The 20008-nt window shown below is 52.6% G+C and overlaps 11 protein-coding genes across 11 annotated transcripts; 5 read left to right on the top strand and 6 right to left on the bottom strand.

Annotated features, from left to right (window-relative positions):
* Positions 1 to 1230: 1230 nt before the first annotated feature.
* AA0111_g10678 (hypothetical protein) lies at positions 1231 to 3501 on the top strand (the record flags this gene model as incomplete). Its single annotated transcript, XM_028644457.1, has 4 exons — positions 1231 to 1345; positions 1402 to 1418; positions 1508 to 1618; positions 1672 to 3501. The coding sequence occupies 4 exons, from the start codon at positions 1231 to 1233 to the stop codon at positions 3499 to 3501; spliced, it is 2073 nt and encodes a 690-aa protein (XP_028501687.1).
* Positions 3502 to 4160: 659 nt separating this feature from the next.
* Positions 4161 to 5020, top strand: AA0111_g10677 (hypothetical protein; the record flags this gene model as incomplete). The annotated part of the gene is made up of 4 exons (XM_028644456.1): positions 4161 to 4164; positions 4214 to 4231; positions 4285 to 4345; positions 4402 to 5020. 4 exons carry the CDS (start codon positions 4161 to 4163, stop codon positions 5018 to 5020), a joined length of 702 nt encoding a protein of 233 aa, XP_028501699.1.
* Positions 5021 to 5541: 521 nt separating this feature from the next.
* AA0111_g10676 (hypothetical protein) lies at positions 5542 to 6087 on the bottom strand (the record flags this gene model as incomplete). The annotated part of the gene is made up of 1 exon (XM_028644455.1): positions 5542 to 6087. One exon carries the CDS (start codon positions 6085 to 6087, stop codon positions 5542 to 5544), a length of 546 nt encoding a protein of 181 aa, XP_028501700.1.
* A 1300-nt stretch (positions 6088 to 7387) lies between these two features.
* AA0111_g10675 (hypothetical protein) lies at positions 7388 to 8701 on the bottom strand (the record flags this gene model as incomplete). The annotated part of the gene is made up of 1 exon (XM_028644454.1): positions 7388 to 8701. The coding sequence occupies one exon, from the start codon at positions 8699 to 8701 to the stop codon at positions 7388 to 7390; it is 1314 nt and encodes a 437-aa protein (XP_028501697.1).
* Positions 8702 to 8727: 26 nt separating this feature from the next.
* Positions 8728 to 9366, bottom strand: AA0111_g10674 (hypothetical protein; the record flags this gene model as incomplete). Its single annotated transcript, XM_028644453.1, has 1 exon — positions 8728 to 9366. One exon carries the CDS (start codon positions 9364 to 9366, stop codon positions 8728 to 8730), a length of 639 nt encoding a protein of 212 aa, XP_028501698.1.
* A 599-nt stretch (positions 9367 to 9965) lies between these two features.
* Positions 9966 to 11415, top strand: AA0111_g10673 (hypothetical protein; the record flags this gene model as incomplete). Its single annotated transcript, XM_028644452.1, has 3 exons — positions 9966 to 10038; positions 10159 to 11030; positions 11080 to 11415. 3 exons carry the CDS (start codon positions 9966 to 9968, stop codon positions 11413 to 11415), a joined length of 1281 nt encoding a protein of 426 aa, XP_028501701.1.
* An 855-nt stretch (positions 11416 to 12270) lies between these two features.
* On the bottom strand, positions 12271 to 13431 carry AA0111_g10672 (hypothetical protein; the record flags this gene model as incomplete). The annotated part of the gene is made up of 1 exon (XM_028644451.1): positions 12271 to 13431. The coding sequence occupies one exon, from the start codon at positions 13429 to 13431 to the stop codon at positions 12271 to 12273; it is 1161 nt and encodes a 386-aa protein (XP_028501702.1).
* Positions 13432 to 14278: 847 nt separating this feature from the next.
* Positions 14279 to 15027, top strand: AA0111_g10671 (hypothetical protein; the record flags this gene model as incomplete). Its single annotated transcript, XM_028644450.1, has 4 exons — positions 14279 to 14330; positions 14377 to 14395; positions 14452 to 14523; positions 14580 to 15027. 4 exons carry the CDS (start codon positions 14279 to 14281, stop codon positions 15025 to 15027), a joined length of 591 nt encoding a protein of 196 aa, XP_028501709.1.
* A 465-nt stretch (positions 15028 to 15492) lies between these two features.
* AA0111_g10670 (hypothetical protein) lies at positions 15493 to 17017 on the bottom strand (the record flags this gene model as incomplete). The annotated part of the gene is made up of 2 exons (XM_028644449.1): positions 15493 to 16827; positions 16877 to 17017. The coding sequence occupies 2 exons, from the start codon at positions 17015 to 17017 to the stop codon at positions 15493 to 15495; spliced, it is 1476 nt and encodes a 491-aa protein (XP_028501710.1).
* Positions 17018 to 18076: 1059 nt separating this feature from the next.
* On the top strand, positions 18077 to 19301 carry AA0111_g10669 (Methylthioribose-1-phosphate isomerase; the record flags this gene model as incomplete). The annotated part of the gene is made up of 2 exons (XM_028644447.1): positions 18077 to 18591; positions 18638 to 19301. 2 exons carry the CDS (start codon positions 18077 to 18079, stop codon positions 19299 to 19301), a joined length of 1179 nt encoding a protein of 392 aa, XP_028501742.1.
* Positions 19302 to 19557: 256 nt separating this feature from the next.
* Positions 19558 to 19846, bottom strand: AA0111_g10668 (hypothetical protein; the record flags this gene model as incomplete). Its single annotated transcript, XM_028644446.1, has 2 exons — positions 19558 to 19737; positions 19787 to 19846. 2 exons carry the CDS (start codon positions 19844 to 19846, stop codon positions 19558 to 19560), a joined length of 240 nt encoding a protein of 79 aa, XP_028501741.1.
* Positions 19847 to 20008: the final 162 nt, after the last annotated feature.

Genomic DNA, 20008 nt, shown 5'->3' with positions numbered 1-20008 from the left:
GCTGTGGACACACGGGGACTCGGATCGACACGACAGCAGTACACACCGGCTTGTAAGCTGGAGAAAGATGTATGTCCAATTATAGTCCTACACATCCACGAGATGTTCATGGGTAGGGTGGAGAAGACACGGCTCTGCTAAAAACCAATTTCAGTCTCCCACAGAGAGAAAAGTTGCTTCCAGGCCATAGAGAGCTGAACCCGGGAGCAGGCAATAGTGGGGTAGTAGCATACAACATGTACATGTGCGACGACTCGAAGAACGACAAACATTGATCGTTCTGCGTAGGAGCACGTGCCGCAACCTGTACATCGCGAGGTTGTTGGTGAGCAGCAGAGCGAGCTGGAGCTTGGGTTTTGATGAAAATTATCACGCTCGGACCCCTCTTTGTCAGCAGCCCTTGGCATCGCGCACCTGAAATTCTCGTCGCAGCTCGGGCACGCTTTCTCTTCCTTACACACAATCATAAAAATGGACGATTAATCAACGGCTATACTGAGCTCATCATCTCTATAGTTGTCATATTTGCGTCACTAGAGTAATACCTGGCACTTTTAGGCTTTTTGCTTCGATTTCTATGTTGCTTGAAGCCACCTGCGTGACCATACATACTAGCTTTTTTCGCTGTGTTCCAAGAAAAACATTGCTAGCTTGGACCTGAACTTGTGAGACGAGTTGTTTTCTCGGACTGTGAAGCAGCGACGACGACTGCAACACCACCCAGCCGTTATGTGTCTTATGACCGGCTGGCCGACCGACCGGCAAGGAAAGAAGATGGCTTCGGCCCTTCGAAAACCAGATCGGCAGCGTCTCTGAGTCGCGCCACTGAGCGCGCCTGCTGCTCATGCGCTGTCGTAAGCTGTCCCATCTCGATAGGCTGGCAGGACGACGATGGACTTTCGGGTGGAATGTTCGAAGCTCAGACAGGGGCATGGTGCCGTATATAGCCCTAAATCGCAGGGTTCTGGAGCTTCTGCGGGTTGCCATGTGTGTGAATGTGGAACGGATGCATTACTCGTCATCGCGTGTGTCAACTAAGGGCCGTACCAAGTCCCCTTTCTGTGCTCATGTTTTGCTTTGCTATGGAATTATTCTTTCTTGGGTAATCTTACATACGCGCCCTCTTGCCGTCCTTCAAGCCCCCTTTCCCCCCGCGTATTGCTCTCGTGCACGTTCTGCCGCGCCCCGATCTTCGACCTCCGCCCGAACCGCTTCCTCCTTCCAGACAAGATGGCGTCGGCCCTGAACAAGCGCCAGCAAGCGCGTAATGAGCGTACGTTACAGGAACTCATCAAGACAGTTCCAGGCAACGGAACTTGCGCCGACTGCGGTGCGCGGAATCCAGGTAAGTTGTGCAGGCGCATGCTGTCCGGGAGGCCCAATGCTAACCACATCACACAGGATGGGCGAGCTGGAGTGTAAGTCTCCCCATACGACAACGCGAATCTATATTCCTCTTAAATCCATCGTCCGTCGACAGCCAACACATTACTGACGTTTCCTGTAGCTCGGCATCTTTCTGTGCATGCGATGCGCAGCCCTGCATCGCAAGCTGGGGACGCACATCTCCAAGGTCAAGTCTTTGAGTATGGATAAGTGGGACAATGCGCAAGTAGACGTAAGAACCGTCAGACTTCTGCGGCTCGAGTCCGGATGCTAATGTCTGGTTAGAATATGAAGCGCATTGGTAACCTCGAATCGAATAAGACGTACAATCCGCGCAACGTCAAGCCCTCCATACCCATCGACATCGACGAGGTAGACAGTGCTATGGAGAGATACATACGGGCAAAATACGAGCAGAGGATATACTTGGACGCTTCGCGGCCGGGCACGCGACAGAACACGGGCAGTACGAGTTCTGAGGACCGACCACCGCCCTTACCACCCAAGCCGACCGGTCGCTTTGGCTTTGGGCTACGAAAGGCGGCGACATCACCGCGGAATCTGACGCCTCCACTGTCGCCAGGTCTAAGTGGCTTCAGTCAACAAGACCAATCACCTCCACGCATCAACAAGCCTTCCAGGGTCTTCGGTTCCAACATACACACTTCGGGCGATGGCATGGATTCCAAGCTAGCGCAGCTTCGGGACATGGGCTTCCCAGACGACAAGCGCAATTCTACGGTACTGAAGGGACTGAATGGTAACTTGGACAGGGCAGTCGAGGCTTTAATCAGGTTGGGCGAACAGGACCCTGGCAGGTCGAGAGGAAGCACCCCGACACCGGCTTCGCAACCGATGTCCAATGGCATTTCATTCGATAATCTGAACAGCGCACCTGCTACGACATCGTCTACGAACCCTTTCGACGCGCTAGATGCGCCTACTCAGCCTCAGCAGCAGCCACAACTTGCTCCGCTTCAAACCCAGCAGACCTCCTATGGGGGGCCGGCAGCACAGCAGGCCTACTCGTCCAACTCCTATAACCCATTCCTGCAACAACCCTCCCAAGGATATGTTCAGCAACAGGCCCCTCAGCAACAACCGCAGCAGCAACAAAACTACGGCTATCAGCAAAATCCTTGGAATCAACAACAGCAAAACCTGGAACAATCCTTTCAGGGTATGCAAATCTCAAACCCACAGCCTCCGCAACCTCTGTTCCCGAACCGAACAGGAGGAGCTGAATCCCAACCTTCGTCGTTCCCTCAAACGAACCCCTACAACCAATCCTTCACTCCACCGCCGATGCCACAAATACCCGAACAATACAGTGCTTTCTTTGCACCGCAACAGCCGCAGTACCAATCCATGTCCAACCCCTCAAGTCCCGGGAACCCCTTCTTGAGATCTTCGCAAAGCCAAATGTTTACCCCGACCAATCTTGCAAGCTCAAATCCATTCGGGCAGTCAACATTCCAGCAGCAACAGCAGTCTCAACCGCAGTCGGCTCACCCACAGTCGGCTCCACCACAGCAGCAGATGCCTAATCCTTGGTCGCAGCAGCAGCAGTCATCTCAATCACAGATAGCTTCCTCGCAGCAGCAGATGCCTAATCCTTGGTCACAACAACAGCAACAGCAGCAGCAGCAGCAACAGCAGCAACAGTATAGCCAGGGTTCCACTCCTCAGACGGCGAATCCTTGGCAACCCCAACAATCGACCTATCAAACCCAGGATCCAACTCAAAACTACCAAGCTCAGCAACAAAGTTTCCAGAACCAGCAGCAGCTATATCAACAACAAAGCTCTAATCCCTTCGACAAAAATGCTTCAATCCTCTCGCTGTACAACCAGCCTCAACAGGCTACCCAGCAAGCGCCACAGCAACAAGCTCAACCAACAGCTGTGCAAGCTTCAACTCCTGTTGCGCAAGCACCCGGGCGCTCAAATCCGTTTGGTGGTATGTCCGGTGCGCCACAAGGGCAAGCACTATCCGCTGCACAAACACCTGGCATTAGGCATGTCAGCAACGAGAGCGTGGACTTTGCGGGTTTGATGGGTGGACGGCATTCGCCTGACGCTTTCTCAGGCTTGAGTGCGAGCTTTAGGCGGTAGACGGGCAGAATTCCAATGCACAATATTTTGGAAATGTGCGCAACTGGCTAGAGCAATTTTTCTTTGTTGATACTTTTGGTTTTAAGGAAGTGTGGTATTGGATATCAGAAAGAAGAGTAGGTAGTTGTAGTGAGACCGACGAGAGTGTAGGTAAGGTTTGCTGTATGATACCTAGCAAGGAGGTGCGCTGCACCACCTTTACATTAATTATTATCTCATTCTACATCCTTACAAATTGAAATCTGCACTGGCTCAAACCTAAGCAAGTCAACTTGTATGCTCTGCTTTCACTCGTTGCAAGAGCTGGCTCAATTTTCTTACTGCGTATGTACTTTCAATCTATCAGACGTCTGGACCCAGGGCTTTACAATCCAGAACTTGGCGACAAGCCATGTATGGCTGTCGAAATTCAAATGTTTTGGGGCACACGGATAAGCTGTGTTCACGTGCAAACGTGAAGCCACTGTGGCTAGACCTCTCGCGTCTACGTCATTGCTCTGAGCCGCGTACCTGACCCTGAACCACCCACCACTCTTCGTATCAACCTGCCTCCTCACTTGTCCAAATCTTGCTTCTTGATTTAGCCACCTATTCAGTCCTCAATTCGACCATAATAGCTCTTCAAGCAACATATCAAGCCTTCCAGCTCAGCCAGCACCATGGGTGAGATACATAGCAGCCTGGTAATCTAACTTCAACTAATTTCGAGCAGCTCCCCCAGCAGACTATTGTAGGCGCGCATAGCTTCGCGGCCCTTGGTTCCAAGCTCATACAATACCACAGACAAGGTCCTAGAAGTCGACTCAAAGGCGACTCAGCAGCAAATCCGTGATGCCTACAAGAAGTGCACCTCACCCCTCCTTACAAACTTCTTTGCACAAATCCTAAAATACTCCACAGAGCAGCGCTAAAACATCACCCCGATCGTGTTCCATCTGATTCTCCTGAGCGCGCAAGTCGTACGAAGCGCTTCCAGCAAATCAACGACGCCTACTACACGTTATCGGACCCCACGCGACGCCGCGACTATGACGCTGCACGTACCTACAATAGCTTCACAGGCAGCACCGCAACACCAGACGAGGAATTTGACGAGGAAATTCCCAACAATGCAGGCGCAGGCGCAGGTTTTGCCCAAGGCTTCCCGTGGTCCGCATTCGGCTTCGGCAGCGCTCCAGCCGGCAACACAGAAGAGTCGCACAACCGCTTCTCTGAAGAGCAGTTTGGCGGTATCTTTGAGGAGATGTTACGGGAAGAGGGCATGGCAGATCAGGATGCGCATCCTACGGGCAAGTTCTGGAGTATTGTGGGTGGTCTGAGTGGAGGCGCCATGGGTTTTATCGTAGCAAACTTCCCTGGCATGGTCGCTGGCGCTGTTGCTGGAAACAGGCTAGGAGCTGTAAGAGACACAAAGGGGAAGAGTGTTTATGCGGTTTTCCAGGAGATGCCGCAGGCAGACAAGGCGAGGTTGCTGAGCGGGCTCGCGGCCAAGGTTTTTGCTAATGTCGTGTCTGGTTGATGGGGCATCAAGAAAAAGGGAGGCATGAAGCGATGGGTTTACATGGGCTGTATGACTGACGATATCCTTGAGAGTTTCTTTGGTAACTTTTCACCTTTTGCTTAGAACGAGAAGTATTTATGACACATAAACTCCGTGTTGTCACTGATTCTCATGCTTATAAAGTGAATAGAGATGTATGAAGAAAGTATGTTTGTATCTGCATCTGAACGCCATGTAGGTCTAAGCCTACGCAAAGGAGGGATATCTCTAATAAATAACATGAAAGGCCCAAAATAAAAAGAGGAGAAAGCGTGGTGGGAATGCCAACACACGCTTCTCCTCATGCTGTCGTAACGTCGTGCCACAACAAAACAAAAATGCCGCCTTTTACCAGGTGTGACAACCAAGATCCCACCTCTTCCTCATTTCCTCATGTCACCAATCATTCCTACTCCCTGTGAGATTCCCCACGACCCTCGTGATAGTAAAGATATTCTCAACCGTTCCTAGAAGAAAGAGGCGTCAGCCTCCCTTCCGCTTTACATGAACTTGCTTGCCATACTCGCCAAGTTAGCCAGCCCACCGATTCCACCTGCTACACTCTGCATGTCGATATTGCCAAGTCCCGCCATCATGCCTCCGCCACCATTACTCGGGCCGCTTCGGCTGCTTTCCATGCCATATCCCTGACTACCGTAGTAGCCGCCACTGGCACCTCCACTGCTGCTGTGGTGACCAGAGCCCGAGTACCCGCCTCTTGCTCCCTGTCCACCCATCTCGGGTAGGTTGACACCGAACTGGCGAGCAAGTTTATGGAGGACACCGCCAGAGACGAGCGGCATGATGACCATGAAGAAGACTTTGTAGGGATGGCGTTGAGCGTAGCGCCAGATTTCTCGGAGAAAATGTTGTAGTTTTTTGTAGAGGTGTTGCATGTACGAGTCGCGGGGTGAGCGCTTGTACCGCGATGTTGAGCTGTGGTGGCGCGATGAAGAAGAGTAGGACGAGGAAGCGTAGCCGGGGCGGTAGGATGATGAGCGTCGTGAGGGCGAGCCCGTAGAAAAGGGGTTCCAACTGCTACCCATGGTGTTTGGTTGTGTGGCGTCGGAAGATGATATGAGTAGAGTTGGTTTTGGGAGGAGTGAGGCTGTAAGTGGTGTTGACGATCCCCTGGGGTTGTTTGTTGATCGCGATGTATGTGCGCGAACGACAGATGTCGGGATGCGATGGTGCAATGTGTACTTGGACGCCCAGCGCATTCAGCGCAAAGTATGTTGATATGGTATTTGCGTGTGGATGAGGTTTGTCGACAACAATGACTATGACTGTGAGTCTTGTGCCAGCGCAACGACGTCCAGGGTTTAGAAGAGCTGTCGCAACAAAAGTCCGGTGAAGGGAGTGGGTCTCTTGGGCTTCAATCGCCTCCTCTTCGCCTCATTTACAGAGGTTTTCCCTGCTTCCTTGCCCTGCGTTGCCTGATGAGGCCCTACCAATCAACTAGATCGGAGCGCGCAACCCAACTCTCAAACTGCTATGACAACACTGGCCACCGTGCGCGAAACAGAATATAGAAATGACTAGTAGGGAACACGTCAACGGGTAGAAAGACCACAAAATATGGCACGGTTGGGGAATGCGGCGGGCTTGCTGGTGAAGGAAGGAACTTTGGCCAGCTTAAAGATGTGCGCGAACTTGTGGAGCTGAGAGGAGTGATCGTCGCAGCTACCAGACCGCTCTTTGGTGGTTGGGCGGCCTGCGTAGCCCTGCAGGTACCGCCACCTCGATTTATGCCGACCCAGATGGCACTTGTGCAGTGCACGATGATGTGCGTGAACCATGACAATCACGTAGGTTATTCGTCTTTACGCGAGAAGGATGCTACGCAAATGGACGTTGAATTTCTTACATCAATATCGATTGATATCTGATACTGCTTCGAGATTCTTGACATGGTTGCGGACAGAGTTCTCCTTGTGCAACGGTCGTTTGTGCGCGCACCCCTGTGGCATAAGTGCCTGCAAGACCGTTGGAAATGTTCGAGACCCAGATGCAGATGCAGCACACGCAATATGGCATTCAACAAAACGTACTAAGGTCTGGATTAAGTCGGCCGACCCGTTCCTGCATACCCTTTTTCCCCGGTCGAGCCACGTTTGACGGATTGAGAGTCAGATCGAATGACTGTTATCGAACAACACACATCAGTGGAGAAAACAATACATATATGTATCAGTACAACAGAATAACAAAGGGCCCACCACATACGTGGCCGTCTTTTACGCCCTGTATCTCATGCAATGTCTACGAAAGCAATAATCAATTGGATCACAATTACCAAAACCAAGAGCAAGGGATATCTGTCATGATCGATTAGAGCACAATGCTTTATCCTTTCTTCCTACTTTTACCACTCTTCCGCCGTCTTTCTCCATGCCCACCGCCACTGGCTCTCGTAGCTTCCTGAGCTTGAACTGGAATAGCAGAACTTGATGCTGAAGGTGACAAAGCTGGGTCCGACTGGCCAACATGACTGGCCGCCACAGGTGCTGCTCGCTGAAGCGTCACTGACGCAGGAGCGGGAATAGGAACACGTCGCGGGACCGATGTATAGCTGGCCTCAGATACACCCGAACTCACTCTCCGTGTATACTGTGGTTGAGGCGAAGCTGTTGAGGAAGAAGACGCCGGACTGAAAGTATGGTACTGATAAGGCTCCACAGGAAACGGCACAAGTCCAGCAGACTGGATGGAAGACGATCTTGTGCGTGTGCCTTGTGGAAGATCAGCCTCGTAAGCAGCTTGCCGAGAGGATATAGAACGACCTTGCCGTGGAGGGGTAGCCGGGCGGTAATCATACTCGGATTCTGGAAAGGCGCCCAACATGTCCCGAGAGAAACTGGCATGCGAAAGCGGGGGAGTATGATGACTAGTATCAGATGCGGAACGGGACGCGGGACTTAAAGGCTCCCGTTCACGATCCAGGTTACCCTGGTAGGCATTGATGGGGGCATACATGGGCTGCCCGTCCGGGCCAGGTATAACGAAGCCTGGTGGCGGTGCACGACTATCTGTAGTGGATGTACGTTTGTGACTGCTGGACTTCTCCTTCTTCGACTTTGACCCGAAGATGGAACTCCGCTGCTGGTTCTTCTTCGACCTGGAGGAACTGCCGTGCTTGCTAGTCGTATCAACGCTGATCATACTTGCGGCATCGTGTGAAGAAGTATTGCTTGGTCGAGACTGGGGTTCAGGGCGAACTGCGGTCGATCTTGGGCCATAAAGTCTTGAGTGATACGCGTCTAGCTCCTCTGGGCTCAACGATACGTCTGTATTTCCTGCCGCTCTTGCTATCCGAATCTTATCGAGTACTCGTCGGAAAAGTACTTCTTCGTGTTCAGCAGAATTGACATTGTTGCCCATATCGTCAAGATAACCATCCTGATGGTCTGGCCGATATGCTGCCTCACCCAAAGCCGATGTCCTTCGCTCCCATGCTCTAATATCCATATCATTAAAGTATAGTTCATCTGGATTGATGCTCTTGCCATTTAAGGCCGGTTGGAACGCCTGACTTAATTCAACGCCACCCTTCTCGTCTTCACTATCCAATTCTTGAAACCTATGAACGTCGTCTTGCACTCCCTCGTAATATCTCCCCACACCCGACGAGCCCCCTGGTGGTCTTCCCCATGGGGGCATAGCGTAAGGAGTTCGCGGCCGACCACCTAGACCGCCTCCTCGGAAAAAGCTGACTCGATGGGCTTGTCCATGAATGCAGCATGGCCCACAACTGTGACACCAGTTGCGCCAATCAGCCAGAGAACTGTAGTAAAGGGCGAGGCCCAGAGTCCAAGAGGAATTGCAACGACGAAAAGCGTAGTGTACAGCTGAGAGGTAGTGGCACGCCAGCTACCGAGCTGGAGATCATTTCCCTCTAGTTTGCCGATTCCGAACATGCCACCAACTACGAGGCAGATGACGAAGAGAAGCATCAAGTTGGTGAGCAGACTGTAAATGCTGAGCATGACGAAAACAGCGGCATAGTTGCTCGAAAAGTAGCCCAAGTTGTAGTTAACCCTGCTCTGTACCTCGCTAAAGTTGGCGGGCTTAGAAACACGCTTGAAGTCGAAGAACTCGGAGATGGGTCGCAGATTGGCGAACCGAGAGGAGACGGAAGTGTTGCGTAGACCGTCGAAACGTCCACCGAGGTTCATCCTGGATGTCAGGGCATCGATGGGAATGCTAAAGCGCGACATGACGGATGGTGTGTTGGTTGTGGGTTGAGGGGCGGGTGATGCTTGCTGGCGTTGGTCGGGGGTAATGAGGGTCTGCTGTTGTTCTTCAAGATCTTTGGGGGAAGTCATGGTCAGTTCAGGCGCTGATAGTGGTGAAGAGATCGAGGGAAGGCTGGAGATGTGTCCTCTTGCCAGGAATGAGGTTGTAGTGTTTATAGTGGATGGCTGCCTTACGTTGGGGGAAAGATTCGCGAGAGAGTGAATAAGCTGACGCGGCTGAAGTGAGCGTAGGTGAAGTGGAAGTGGTGTGGGAGGAGAGGGTTGCGTGTCGCTGTCCGTATTGGAACTTTTGTTGGCCCCTGCCGCGAATTCCGTAGTTCAGGGTCGTGCCTGCCCATACAACACAGCCACAGAGCGCTCAACCCGTCAGCCCTGATCCCCTTAGCCGAGTCTCACATGCAAGTCCTGGAGAGGCCACATTTTTTGTTTCGAACTCGGCAGCTTGGGGTGAAAGCGGATAGCAAGAGCACCGGAAAAGGCTTCACTTTATCCCTCGAGCCTGCTACCATTGTGTCTCATTTGTAGCGGTCAGACCGATCGGGCCACGTTCCGTCTCTACAGCGGGCTCACGGCACTAGAACATCTGGCTGCACAGGCCTGCAGCCTCCCTATCACTTTGCTCCAAGACCCGCCAACTTTCCAGGCAACCTCCCGGATCAACCCCAGCCATGAGATCTCACGCGTTGCTCGCATTGGTCTTGTGCCTCTTTGCAGCATTCGCCGCTGCCTGGACCAAAGAGGGTGCGTAGCTTCTCCTGTCGTGTCTCGTCTTCCATTGCATGCTTGCGGCCACATATGCGCCTTCCCCACATGCCTTTCCCCAGCTCCAGCTACGAGCTACTTGCTGACAGTTTCCGGCAGACCACGAAATCTTCCGTATCCGTGACGAAGTGGCCAAAGCAGACGGCGCCAATGTCACCTTCTACGATCTCCTCGGTGTCAAGCCCAGCGCCTCCCAAGACCAATTGACCCAAGCCCTCCGCAAGAAGTCGCGCGAACTTCACCCGGACAAGGCCCGCAAGGTCTTTGTTGCCAACTATGCTAAGAAGAACAACAAGAAGAAGCCAACCAACAAGGAAATTGAGGCACACTTGAAGAAGGTCACCGCCGCCTACCAGCGTCTTTCCGTCGTTGGAAAGATGCTCAAGGGCGCCGAGCGCGAGCGCTACGACCACTTCCTGAGGAACGGCTTCCCAGCATGGAGGGGCTCTGGCTACTACTATGAGCGCTTCCGTCCTGGCCTTGGCTCAGTCATTGTCGGTCTACTCGCTGTGTTCGGTGGAGGCTTCCACTACTTCGCTCTGTTGATGTCATGGAAGCGTCGCAGGGAGTTTGCTGAGAGGTACATTCGCCAGGCACGCAAGACTGCCTGGGGTGATGAGAGTGGTCTTCAGGGCATCCCTGGAGTCGACGATACCGCCGCACCTGTCAACGCCGAACAGTTCGAGAAGGATTCTGCCGAGGATACACCAGAGGAGCTAGCCCCACGCAACCGTCGCGAGAGGCGCGCTATGGAGAAGGACGCTCGCAAGCCAAAGAAGGCACAAGCTGTGAAAAAGGCCCGCGCCGATGGCATCAGCACCCCCGTTGAGGCAGAGGTCATCTCTGGTCCTCAAGGAGCCAAGAAGCGCATCGTCGCTGAGAACGGCAAAGTCTTGGTCGTTGATTCCGTTGGTAATGTTTTCTTGGAAATTGAAAACGAGGATGGTATGAAGGGTGAATACTTGGTCGACGTACGTACATTCAACTCTTCGAGACATTCAATAAGCTAATAGCATACAGCCTGATGAGGAGCCTAAGCCTACTATCTACGACACCCTCCTGTTCAAGCTGCCCAAGTTTGCTTACAACCAGTCAGTCGGACGTGTCCTTGGAAAGAAAGAGATGATTGACGCTCCATTGCTTGAGACCTCTAATCTAACCGAGGAGGAGGCCGCCATCCAGAATGCCACCGCGCCCAACCTTAACGGCGAGGCAAGGAAACGCAAGGCCATGGCCAAGAAAGCAAGGGAACTGCTTGCGTGCGACATAGCATATGCTGTAATGTTACAAAAGTTTAGCATCTATGTTTGGTTGTTGGTAGACAAAAAGGGTACTGGACTATGCATGTGCGTGTAAGATACAGAGATAGACTACAATATGAGCCACGCAATGCGAAGAGCTTTGAGCACTCGCACCAAATGCCCTGTGTCGCCGAGATCTTTTCTACTCGTCATGAGTGCATCTGCAAACCAACCGCAGGCCTACATGCTAATCAAAGAAGCATTAGTGTGCGGAGTACATAGCTCCAGCGCTACCAGCACCGACTGTAGCACACGCCGCTTCCAAGTTTCCTGCCACCACTTTCACCAAGTTCGAAGGCACAACAAGTCCGCAACTCGCTCTTTGACAACGGTTCATTATGGGACTAGTATGTAAATCTACAGGTAGTACCTCGAGCTCAAACGACCCTGCGATGCGCACACATGCTAAACGTACAAGAACAGAAACTCCTCCCACTCTTTTCAAACGCCGACTAAACGCCAACGTGATTAACGAGCATCCATGGATACTTCCCTACGATCATAAGAGAAACGTGACAACAATAGTAATAAGAACGCTTGAAGATGGCAGACTCGGACAGTCCCCCCCAAACCCGAAGCCGGTACCACAGTCAGAGCAAGTGACGAAAAAGCAACCTGCATGAGATGGTATCACAAGCCAAGCAGTGAACCCGAAAGCAAGGAGACCCGCACGCATGCATGCAAGCAAAACATAAACAAGAACCTCTTTCTCTTTTTCACTTCCTCTTTCCTCGCCTGCTCACACACGGTAATAATCTTCTATCATGGACAAAGTGCTTGCAGACACCGCTCTAGCGCGTTCCACCTCCGACGCATACGCGAACCGGTATACGCCAAACGGACTCTTCTTGAGCGTACTACTTCCCACGCTCACAGTACGCTGTTTTGCAGGCTGCTGTTCGAGATCCAACTAGAATCGTTCTCTTGATCCGTTGCCGTGGTTCTCGAATAGATCGTCTAGATAACCACTGGGAGTGCGGCCGCCAGGGACATTCGTGCCGCCAGGTACATTCAGCGACAACTGACTTACGGCGTGGCCGTCTTGGCCGTAGATGCTTCTCGTATTACCGGGTTGGCCGAGAGTTGCAACGCTGTTACGGTTGTATACAGATAGGCCGTCTCGTGATGGTGGCGCGCGAGCATATCCTCCGCGTGACGGTGGCAGTGATGGCGATTCCGGTGGTGACATACCAGATCTTGCGCTAAATCGGTTTCCTGGGGTGGAGAGGGAGAGCGCTGAGAGATTATTGGGGTTCTGGCCTCCAATGTGCATCTGTGGTGATCCAGCAGCAGGGGCTGCGTTACCAGATGCGTAGTATCCTGCAGGAAGATAGGTAGAAGATCGGGCCGCTACAGAATCCCGCAAACCGGCGGCGCCACCTGCAGTTGGAGAGAAGAACAAGGTCGATGCCGATTTCTGTGCTGCAGGCGCACCAGCGAAAGCTTTCGACGACTTGCCAATGGGGGCGGCGTTTAGGTGATCCAGAGACATGGTCGAACTCGCTCCGACCACATTGTACATTCCCCGCTTCTTACCAGGCACTGCTGACATGGCCTTGATATCAGCCATGTTCTGAGCCATGGCCGCCCGCTTGACAGAACGATGCAACGACCACGCAACGAGACCGCGCCACGCCAACACCGCCGCACCGAAGAAGGCGAGAATAGCACCGACGCAGATGAAGACGGTTCCATCTGGAAGATCGGACTTTTGCATAAAGGCAGCACCGGCTGTGTCTGGGACTTTGACATCCGGGATACCGATACCGGCCAGCGTTGGCGCACCTACAAGATTGAACACACTCGTAGACCCTGTCTGGGCAGCCGTACTAGAGGGCGCATCTCCTGTTGTTGCGGCCTTGGTGGTCTCGGAGGTGGCGGCTTGCGATGTGGTTGCAGCCTCTGAAGTCGCTGCTTGTGATGTCTCGGCGGCGGAGGTCTCGGCTGTGTTTGTCGCTGCGTCGCCTCCTGGTTGCGTGACAGTGGATAGGTCGGGTGCGTTCTCGATTTGAGCGAGTACGGTAGGAGCGACAACGAGCAGCAGGCCTGCGAGGCCCACAAAGGGTCGCATCGTGGGTTGTTGTGTATAGGTGTGTGCGGAGGTAGGGTCGCCGATGGGCAGTGTGCGGAAGGGGCCGAGTGGGTTCAGGAGATGGCGTGGTCAAGGCTCGCAGTCCAGCAGGCGTATTTCAAGACTCGATTGGTGAAGGAAAAGCAAGGAGAGGAAGACGCAATCGCAGGTGATATCGATAGGACAGAGAAGCGCCGAAACGAGTGACGGGGAACGAGAGGAAAGGCTGATGGTGGAGTGCAAGACGGGGTCAGGGTAACAAGGGGCGGAGTCGTGGACCCGCTGGCAATACGCGTAGTCTGAGCGCCCAGTTCGCGTGATGTCTGGCCGTATTCGATGTAGACTAGCGATAGGAATTTTATCGAAAGAGACAATAATTAGAAGCCGGTTGCTTTGCGCGATGATGGAACAATCCGCGTGCCAGGTCTGGAAGCAAACGGCTGTTGACGTCTGCACTGGTTGTCTGGCTCAGGGATGCAGGAAAAACATCGGTATGCAGGGCCAACGATGACAGATCCCAACCCAGGAACGTCGCTTCTATTCTGGGACCTGCTTGATTCGAGAGTTTAGGGCTTAGCGTCGAGCTCTTTTCCTCTGTCAAGCCCACCAATCGGCGCCTCGACCCTCTGACGGCCTCATTCTCTTGGCATCAAAAAGCTGCCGCCCTTATCGATAGCAAAAAGTGGTTTGCGAACAATCCACCAGCACCACACAACTGCGATCCTGACGACTGCGCGAGCCATTACTTTCACCCTTCAACGCTACATCGCTAGAAACGTAGCGAAACATAAGGAGCTTCATAGACGACTGAAGCTCGCCGACGAGGGTCCCAGGACCGCGTGCAACCATGGGTGTCGCGAAGAGAACGCGCAAGTTTGCGCAGACGAAGAGGATCGTTGGTATGTGTGGCGTCATGTCTAGATGAGCTTCTTTTAACACTATCAGGTCAACGAGATGCTCGACTGTATGCGATAACGCGCCCCACTGCTGTTTGCGACGTAAGAGCTGATCATACTGCAGTAAGAAGAATCAAATGGCTGGTGAGATAGAAGCAAAGAAGAAGGAGGATGAAAACAAGGCAAAGCGAGAAATGTATGTATCTCGGATTTCGATTCGAGTAAAGAGCAGGCACGACTGACACTTTACAGTCCACAAGTCTCCTCGGCCCTCTTCTTCCAAGCCAACACTGCCCTTGGCCCGCCCTACTCCGTCCTCGTGGACACCAACTTCCTCTCTCACACGGTGCACGCCAAGCTCGAACTCGACAAGGCCCTCATGGATCTTCTCTACGCCAAGGCCACTCCAATTATCACGACCTGTGTTATGGCTGAGCTCGAGAAACTCGGCCCAAAATACCGTATTGCGCTCAGGATCGCTCGCGACGAGAGATGGCAGCGCCTCAAGTGCGAACACAAGGGCACTTACGCCGATGATTGTATTGTGGACAGGGTCCAGAAACACAGAATCTACCTGGTCGCGACAAACGATAGGGATCTCAAGAGGCGCATAAGGAAGATTCCTGGTGTGCCCATTGTTAGCGTTGCAAAGGGCAAATACGTTATCGAGAGGTTGCCAGACGTGCCTGATAGCCATTAAGCTGGGGCCAAGGATAATGCGAATAGGGCCAAAATGGGTTATATGCATAGCGAAAGGCGTTCAGGTCATATCAAGCAGTCGATGCTATCTCAACAAGTATTTCCACAATCATCGAAAGAAAGAATGAATCATCAGCTCGCATGTGGTTTCACAAGCAATCCGGAACCTTTTGATGTTTAGGTTCATTTGCATGTACGACGAGTGAAAGCTTGGTATGAACAATTTAAAATGCAGGATCTCGCAGCTACAGACATTCTATATGAGCGTCAAACACAGCGCTCAGCACAGCTACCACCGGCCGAGCACTGGTCTTCTGTCCAGCAATCCATGACATCTACGAACCGGACGCCTGCCCAATGCGAAAGCACCCTACTCGCTCAACAGTGCCGAACGCTCCAAACGAAGATGAAAAGTGATGAAGATGTAGAACAGTGAAGGATAAAGATACCGAAGAGAACAGCGCTCTCAGTACACGGAACAGCTTGTCTGGGCCCGAGTAAGAGCCTGCGTGAACATAGTCTGCATGGCCATGTAGTGGAAGATGATACCTCCCAGCACAGCAACATGCCAGATGTTGTGGGAGCAGCCTACGTAATCGAAGAAGCCAGGAAAGAAGCGTTCGGGCGTCTTGCTCGCATACAACAATGCACCGGTAACGTACACGAGCAAACTCTTAGTGACGGGCGCGTAGAAGTACTGTGCCCATGCGACGCCACGGGTATACGCGAGCTGGCCAAAGGGCAGGAAGCCAGTCAGGGCAAGGGAGCAGTAGAAGAGAACGCGGAGCCAGGCCATGTCCGCTCGATTGAAGGTCGGATGCCAGGGTAGAATAACACCGCCAACGCCGAGAAGTGCTGTTATGCACATGTATGACCAGCGGGAGACGGGTTCGCAGTAGAATGCGGCGTATTCAGTCGTCATGATAGATGCGGCGACGAGTAAAGAGATACCAGTGTAATCTACACAGGCGAAGCGTTCAAGCAATGTTTGGTGTGATATGCTGTTCATCGTGTGCCAAATGGTCGAACAAGCCAGGCATTTGCATGCCGCAAAGAAGAAAACTGCCGCAATGAAGATGTCGGCCTTGGTCGACATGCTGAAGTTGGCACTCGAAGGGTAGAAGTAGAAGGCAATGGCAAGAACCATGATGAATCCGAGGAGATGTGTCCAGATATTGATTAGCTCGTTGTGGAGGCCGAAAATGGATCGAACGCAAGCCCACTTTCCTTCTTGAAAACGGTAGCCCTTGAGGATATGTGGGTTGACTCGCCATGGCTCTGGTAGATCCTCGTAGTGTATCAGGCCGTGTGCTTTGGCTCGCTCTAAGGCCCGTTGGACGGCGTGCTCAACTCGGAGTTCAATCGTTTCACGCGCGCGTCGTGCCTTGTCTAGACCACCGTCCACAACACCCTTTGCGATCTCGATTCCCTCGTCCATCTTTCTCCGACCTTCCTCATAGAATTCCTGTGCATAGGAACCGATCGATCCGTCTCTTATGGCGTATGCGCGCGTCTCAAACTCGGTCAGATAGTTGTCCATAAGCACTATTCCTTCCAAGACCTTCTCTCCTAGGGTCTCTTTCCTTTCCATCGCATCTTTGTAACGGCCCTCCAATGTCTCGACGAATACGGAAGCCTGTCGTCGTCCGGCCTCGATTGCGCCATCGGATATCTTCGAGCAGGATTCGCGAACGGCAAGCAAGGTGTTGTATGCGTATTCGACACCGGCGTCGTACTTGACGTGGCCATAGTCTTCCAGGAAGTCCATCCGGCAATTGAGTTCGACCAAGAAGTTTCGAAGCTACATACTCGTTAGTAAATGGTAAGCGCATACGTACTGGTTCACTTACCAACAACTGGAAGTTCTCTGCTTCCTGCATGCAGGGTCGTGTATGCCATGAGTGACGTCTTTGGCGTTGCGCAGGTCTCTGGGGAGCGATTGTGCCGTAACCTCGGTACGTGGGTTGTATTGGCTCTTCTTGTGAAGCCATAACTGCTGTGCTTACCCCAACGCTCGAGTTCGAGCGCGGCATGCGGGGCATCGTTATATAAGTCTGGCGCGAAGCTGCGCGGGGCTGTTCGAGGCGTGGCGATCTTTCTCGTTCGACGTTCCAATCGATATCGGGCCCAAATTACGAGGGTACAGCAAGGCGCGGGGAGGTAAGACGATTGGCTGGTAAGCGCATGTGCACAGAACGTCTCTCTGGCTGGGTGACCGCCTCTGCTTGTGGTGTTGGGAAAGATAAATAGTGAGGATGTGGGTCTTTTTCTCCGCCTATCGGGGTGACTAGCAACGGGCGTGGTTGCCGAAAACGTCTTGGTTGGACAACACAGTCCTGATGGGGCGAACAACTAGAGGGAGCAATGTCTTCTTGTATTTTACAGAATGGGGTCGAAGCAAAGGCACGGGAGAGTCAATTGAGTGCGTAGCGTACATGCATGGGGTCCGAGTGTTGGCGTCGTCATGGGGCTACCGCGGTCAATTCACTGTCGGGTTCCTGACAGTAGGACCCTTTATTTCTGCGGCTCTTGTAGGGCTGACATGCTGCACTTTTCAGGTGGCAGTGAAGGACTCCATCCAAAGTGTCTGTTCCGTCTCCTTTGACACAGATATCGCCCAGGATACTCGTTACACAGCAGAAATGAAAACTTGACGGTTCATGTTTGTCCGGCTCGAACACTGAGGCCGTCGACGGCCTCGCCTATACCGGCAGGTGCGTTGCTTGGTGGCTGAACCCGGCCTTGGCAATGAGCCACACGTGGCTTGATTTCGTCATCGCGTGCCGTCATCCCGAGGTGTCAAAACTTACGACCTTTGGCGGAGCAGCGGATGGTTGATACCAGGCTATAGACCGTGAATGCTTCGTTTGTATTATGCTGTGTAACTTGCTTTGGGCCGCACGCATGTTTAGGTCCAGACGTTCCCACGTGCTAGCGTCAATGTCCGCGGTCTCCGCGGGATGGGGCTATTGAAACCCAACGCTCATCATCTTGGCATTTAATTTTTTGCAGCACGTTGGAGTGATACACCAAACTATCGACTTTTCGAAATGGTACTCCAAGCTATCAAATACTCGCGCGGCCAGCTCGAGATTCTCGACCAGCTGAAACTACCCCACGCTGAAGAATATGACGGCATCTACTCCAGCACTGATGCATGGCACGCAATCAAGGATATGCGAACGCGAGGAGCGCCAGCTATCGCCATAGTCGCTGCTCTCGCTCTCGCAGTTGAGCTCACAAACACGAAGCTTTCTTCAGTAGCAGAAGAGGTTAAGATTTTCATTACAGAAAAGCTGGACTACCTGGTAACGAGCAGACCAACTGCCGTCAACCTTGCAGACGCAGCTGGCAAGCTTCGAAAAATTACCGAGGAAGCTGCTGCGAGTGAGGGAGCGAGTGGAGAAGCTGTGAGAGAAGCATATGTTGCCGTTGCCGAGAAGATGTTGGTCGACGACGTGAGCGACAATGAGAATATCGGCAAGCATGGCGCGGAGTGGATAATGAAAAATACGGAGGCAGGAAAGAAGGGACCTGTGAGCATGATGACACACTGCAACACCGGGTGTGTACGATTCTGCATCAGAGATTTTCAAATGCTAATCGTACAGATCCCTCGCAACTGCAGGATATGGTACAGCGCTTGGAGTGATCCGATCTCTACATGCCAATGGATCGTTGAAGCACGCCTTCTGCTCTGAAACGCGACCATACAACCAAGGCTCCAGACTGACAGCATTTGAGCTGGTCCACGACAAGATACCGGCAACTCTCATCACAGACTCCATGGCCGCAGCGCTACTCCGACTACGGGGTGGAAGCGAGAATATTGCGGGTATCGTGGTTGGCGCTGACCGAGTGGCCGCAAATGGTGATACTGCCAACAAGATTGGAACCTATTCATTAGCCATTCTTGCAAAGCACCACGGCGTCAAGTTCCTGGTTGCAGCACCGAGGACTACTATTGACCTGAAGACCAAATCGGGGTCAGACATCGTCATCGAAGAACGCCCCGGGAAGGAAGTGACGCTCGTCAAAGGACCGAGACACGATGGAGTCACGCTAGATCTTGGTGTTGTTGAGACTATCAGTATTGCAGCCAACGGCATCGGCGTATGGAACCCAGCTTTTGACGTCACACCTGCAGAACTTATTGATGGTATTATCACCGAGGTAGGTGTGGTTGAGAAGGACAGCAATGGAGTGTTCCATTTGGATGAAGTCTTTAAGATGAAGAGTTCCGAAGTAAAGCCCTCGACTGTCGGTGGCTTGTGAACAGGTGCCCAAGAGCACGTACAAGCGCATGATATGCCCCCTTAATGCTAAGACTCCAACATGTCCATTCTGCTAAGAGCGCATTGATCATGCTTGTATCCATCCTCGCTCGTGTCATCCATCATGCTCATGAGAACGAGGGTACTCGGTCGTTATTCTCGTAGTATTCACGGCGTGCTTGCAATATATCCGACCCAGAGTTGGTGCAGGGTGTACATGGTTCATATCGCAGAGCAGACGCATGGCTTTGTAGATCTTATTTGGAACCCTTTTCTTCGGTTCCGGAAGACTTGTCAGGATCTTCCGGAGTATCTTTCAACTCCTGCTCGGCCTTCTCGGCTTGCGCCAGGAGTGCCTCAATCTTTTTCTCAATAGAATCGAGGTGGCTCTCCAGGGCGGCTGCGGTCTGTTCGCCTCGCTGCAGTTCCTTGAACGCCTACCCGAGCTGTTAATTCCCAAAGTACAGCGATTGCCACAAAACTCACTTGGGCAAGATCAGCCTCGGAATGCGATGCAGCACCTGCGCCGTTCTGTGCGTTCGACATGATGAAGATGATGTAAGAGTAGTGGATGTCGGGTCCTGGTGCTTACCGACGAGGCAAGCGCGTCCTCGAAGATGACGACTGAAGCACCTTAGCGCGAACTTACCCTGGGACCTCCAGGGCTGCGCGAGCAGCACAGACTCTCAACCTCCCTCATTACACCTT

Source organism: Alternaria arborescens (assembly GCF_004154835.1).
Source record: "Alternaria arborescens strain FERA 675 chromosome Unknown contig_38, whole genome shotgun sequence".
Lineage (NCBI taxonomy): Eukaryota > Fungi > Ascomycota > Dothideomycetes > Pleosporales > Pleosporaceae > Alternaria > Alternaria arborescens.
This window is presented reverse-complemented; position numbering and strand designations above follow the sequence as displayed.